At 62.7% G+C, this 4,676-nt stretch overlaps 1 protein-coding gene across 2 annotated transcripts; it reads right to left on the bottom strand.

Moving 5' to 3' along the window:
- Positions 1-1,970: 1,970 nt before the first annotated feature.
- On the bottom strand, positions 1,971-4,353 carry CYSRT1 (cysteine rich tail 1). Of its 2 annotated transcripts, none has more exons than XM_027896899.1 (2): positions 4,226-4,353; positions 1,971-3,672 (listed from the first exon to the last, which is right to left on the bottom strand). In XM_027896899.1, exon 2 carries the CDS (start codon positions 3,636-3,638, stop codon positions 3,240-3,242), a length of 399 nt encoding a protein of 132 aa, XP_027752700.1. In that variant the 5' UTR covers positions 3,639-3,672; positions 4,226-4,353; the 3' UTR covers positions 1,971-3,239. The 2 variants fall into 2 exon arrangements, with proteins under 2 accessions (XP_027752700.1, XP_027752699.1); XM_027896898.1 differs by having other exon boundaries at positions 4,222-4,352.
- Positions 4,354-4,676: the final 323 nt, after the last annotated feature.

Genomic DNA, 4,676 nt, shown 5'->3' with positions numbered 1-4,676 from the left:
CATCGCTGCACCCCACAGGGAGCCCTTGGTGACACGAGCTATGCATCTACCATGCTGGCGCTGAGGGCACTGAGAGCCCTGCCACAGCACCTGGATCCAGGCACAGGGAATCATGGAATCGTTAAGGTTGGAAAAGACTTTAAGATCATTGAGTCCAGCCATCAACCCCACAACACCACCATGTTCACCATTAAACCACATCCAAACATTTTTTGAACACTTCCTGGGATGGTTACTCCACCACTTCCCTGGGCAGCCTGTTCCAATGCTTTACAACTCCTTCCATGGTTTTTTTTTTTTTATTCCTAATATCCAATCTAAACCTCCCCTGGCACAACTTGAGGTTATTTTCTGTCGTTCTTGTCACTTGTTACCCGAGAAAAGAGACCAACCCCACCTCAGTACAACCTCTTTTCAGGGAGCTGTAGGGAGCGATAAGGTGTCCCCTCAGGGAAGGCAGATCTGCAATCAGCAGCGAACCCATGGATGGGAAAGGTCTTTTCCTGTTCCCAGGCCTCATCCCCGAGCGCTGCAGGGACCTTCGGCCCCGCGGGGTGGGGAGCGGCACCCTGAGGGAGAGCAAAGGTGAAATGCAGGTGAGCCAGAGCCCCGCACCACCGCCCACGCTACAGAGGCAGAAGGTGGCGGTCACCCAGCACAACCCTCCGCCCCCCTGAGCACCTTCCGAAGACAAAAGGCACCCAGAGAACACCCCTGGGACTCTGCACGCAGCTGCCCGGCTCACGCAGAGCCCTGCCGAGGTCTGGGGCAGCAGCCTCTCCCCTGCTCACCCCCCCGGCTCTCCTGCTGCCTCCAGCTTAATCATTGCCCGCCCGTCTGGCAGGCTCTGCCCGGCCTCTCCCGGCGTGTTTGCCATCGCCCCGGGGTTAGGCAGAGCGAAGGGCAGCGATGACACACACGGCAGAGGCTGTGCCCTGCCAGTGCCCTGCCCGGGCCCTCACCCCTCGGCCCCTCTGCTCACACCAGCCCCCCAGCCCCGGGGCTCTGCCCAAGGCTCCCCCCACCCCTCGGGGACAGTTTTCCCTCCCCAGACCGTGCGTGTTGAGCACATCGGAGCCCCGGGAGCCCGGGCAGCCTCTGCGGGCTCAGCCGAGCCGCGACCGTGACGTGGTCCCTGCCCAGCCACGCCTGGGTGGGCTCCAGAGCAGGGCAGGGCAGGCGGCAGGGACACGAAAGCAAACAAGGAGTGGATCTGCCGCGGTCTGGGCAGCGTGAACAAGAGAGCTCCTTGTGCAGGGCTGGCACTGCGGGGCCACGTCCCTGCCAGCCTCTCCCTGCGAGCCACAACCCCCCCGACCACACACCGGAGTGGGACCTGGGCCAAGCAGGGCGGCCAGGACAGGGGGGGCAAACTGGCAGGACCAAACCTCTGCCAAGCCACTGCCACCCCAGCCCAGAATACCCCACGGCGGTGGGATTTCAAGGCTGGTGGGCTTCCAGGCAGTGGTGTGCTCCTGGCTGTGCTGGGCTCCCAGTGCTGGTGGGATCTCAGTGGAGGTGGGTTCCAAGCAGTGGTGATTCCAAGCCCAGTGCTAATGGACTCCCACGGGGTCACAGCCAGCCAGAGCAGTGCCCCAGAGCCCACCTAGCTGCCCCAGACAGGAACTTACCCCTCCCCCAGTCCCTCCCAAAGATTCCTGCTGCCTTTCCAAAAGACAGGACAACCATCCAGCTTAGCAGGGCTGGGCTGAGCAGCAGCCAGTGTCCCTAGGCAGGCAGGGGCAGGCTGTACCCGAGCAGTGTTGGATCCAGGCTGGCAGCCAGCCAAAGAGCTCAGCCTGACACTGCTGCTGCCACGAGTCAGCAGTGCAACAGTTAAACCCGGTTTGGACGCTTTTGCACTGCCCTGACACAACCTGCCAGGATAAGCAAGAAGTAACACAGGAATCCCGGAAAATCCAGGGTGGAGGGAAGAGGCACGCTTTGCCAGGGGAGGAGATGGCTGTAACTTTATTTGCAGCGCTCTGAAGTCATCTGCTAACACAGGCACCCTTCCCAAGCCCCTGCTCCCGCAGACCAGGCAGTTCTGCAGCAGCCACGGTGCTTGAGCTGCTGCCGCCTGGCAGCACCGCTGCCCCTGGGATGCCAACACCACGGAGGGATTCCAGCACCACGGAGGGATTCCAGCACCACGGAGGGACGTCAGCACCGTGGCAGGATGTCAGCACAATGGCAGGCTTGTTCCAGGTCGATGGTGCCAGACCCAGATGAATCCCAGCCTGGAGCCGCCTCAGGGTGCTGTGAAGAGCCAGACGGCTTCTCGCTCGCCTTTCTCCATGCCCAGGGGGCTGCAGAAGGCAAAAGCTGGGGATCTGCACCCCCAGCAAGGTGCCCCCCAGTGCCACCCTGCTGCTGGAGCTGGGCCAGGCCTCTGCACTGGACCCAGTCCCAATGCTCCGGGCTGCAGATGGAGTGAGAGGTTGAGTCCAGTGCTCTCAAGCCTGGCAGGAGGAACTGAATGGGGCAGGGGGTTTCCTGGCACTGGGATGTTAATGCCACATCCATGCTGTACCACGAGGTGCTGCCCTGGAGCACGGCCCAGCACTCTGCCATGCTTTGGCTGCCTGTCCTTCCTGCCTCCCTCCCTCTGTCCCAGGCGTAGTGTGGTGAGGATCAGCAGGACCCATCTGGAGCTGGAGCTTGGCACAGAGTGCTGCAGCATCCCCATGATGCTGGGTGCTGGGGGGATGACTCAGTTCTGGGGAGGTGGGTCCCCATACCACCTGGAGGCATGTCCCTGGCTCCTTTCTGCTGCTCCAAGGTAGTCACAATGTCCTCCTCTGCCATGCACATGGGACTGCCATCATCCAAACCTATCCACTGGCATGCAGGCAGTGCCTGCACCTTCCCAGAAGTGGGGATTTCCCAGCCTGAGGAGACTGGCAAGGGCAGTGTACAGGATTGCAGGCTCAAAGTGCTGCCCCGTCCCCAGTGCAGGCACTTCTTGGTGGCATCTATCATGGCACACATCCTCTTCAGGGCTCCTGGTCCCCACACTGGGCTCTCAGGACCTGGCAGGTGCCCATCACCAGGTTATCTGGCTGAAGAGCTCACAGGTGAAAAGCAATGTCAGAGTCCCACCAGTGCCAGCTGCCAGCTGCCAGCTCTGTCAGGTGCCATGGGCAGCTTCCCAGGGTGCCCAGGCCAGCAGCCTCATCCCCGTGGGATCATCAGGCCCCATCCCATGGTCAGCATGTCCCACAGTGCAGGGAAGGCCCTTAGGAGATGACACAGCAGCACTTTGGGCAGCAGGGGCACCATCTCCAGCAGCCACATCGCCTGCCAGGCCCCTGCTCCTGAGCCCTGGGGGGCTTGTCCAGGGTGACAGTGTAGAAGGAGGCTGACGATTCCCCGTTGGGCATCCTCAGGCTGGCATAGGGGTTGTAGGGACGGGACCAGGACTTATCTGTGGAGATGGTTGGGCTGTTCCAGCCATTAGCAGGGTCTGCCTTCTCCTCCATGCCGTAGGTGGGCACGGCTGCGGGGTTGGCAATGATGGTGGGCTCATCCTTCAGGTAACGAGTGATGAAGCTTTGCTGGAACTGCTCCCGTGGGATGTTGACACTGGCATAGGGGTTCTCCACGCTGACACCTCGATCCATCTCCCTGCCCCTCATCAGCACACGTGGCTTGTCTGGCACTGCCCACCCCCTGCGAGGCAGAGACCCCGTTAACCCTGGCAGACCCCAGTGGTTGGGGTGCAGACCCTGCTCCCCACTCCTCCCCAGCCCCAGAGGATCCTGACGTGCAGCACTTGGGCCAAGTGGCCCGGCTGGAAAAGCTGAGAGAGCAGGTAGGAGAGGGTGGAGCAGGGAGACAAGGGGGTGAGCAGGGTGCTGGGGGGCAGAAGGGGTGCTGGGTGGGAGATACTCAGCAGGTAGGGCAGTGGAGTGGGGTAAGAAATTGGGGCGGGGGGGCGGAGACAGGTCTCAGAGGTGGAGGTAACGCAGTGGGGCGAGGAGAGAGGAGAAAGGGGGTGCAGGAGGGTGGAGAGGCAGAGACGGAAGAAAGAGGCGACAGGGCTGGAGGAGTAGAGAGTGGAGCTGGGGACGGGACAGGCGGGGGGAGATGGGGAACCGGAGCGGGGCGGGGGCAAGGGAAGAAGAGGGGCAGGCAGGGGAAGGGGGAGCAGGCAGAGAGCAGGCAGGACACAGGCAGGGTGCGGGCAGGGTGGGGGCAGCAGTCGCCCCCGGCACTCACCGACCGCACGGCTCCGGCCGCTGCGGGGCCGCTCTGCCCCGGCTGCGCTTCCTCCTGCACGGACCGCCCCGAGCGGCACCGCCCCGACCGACAGACAGACAGACAGACAGACCGGCCCCGAGCGATCACCACCGAACACCCAGCACCCACCACCAACCAACTGATACCACCCGGCACCCACCGCCCAGCCCCGAGCGACCGACACCCACCCACTGACACCCACCCACCAGCCCAGCTCACACTGAAACTACACACTGGGCAAGGGCCACACCGATCTAAGCACCAATACCAGGCACTGGACACTGGGCACGGGATAGGGACATTGGTCAGGGGGCACTGGGCACTGGACAATGGGAGTTGGAGACTGGACAGAGGCACTGGGCAGTGGGCAAGGCCACCAGTACTGAGCGTCGTGCACCATCACCAGCACTAGTCACTGGCACCAGGCACTGGGC

Source organism: Empidonax traillii, unplaced genomic scaffold (assembly GCF_003031625.1).
Source record: "Empidonax traillii isolate 1590-97213 ecotype Southwest subspecies unplaced genomic scaffold, ASM303162v1 scaffold520:size1094406, whole genome shotgun sequence".
Taxonomy (NCBI): domain Eukaryota; kingdom Metazoa; phylum Chordata; class Aves; order Passeriformes; family Tyrannidae; genus Empidonax; species Empidonax traillii.
The sequence above is the reverse complement of the archived record's forward strand: the minus strand, read 5'-3'. Positions and strand labels throughout refer to the sequence as shown.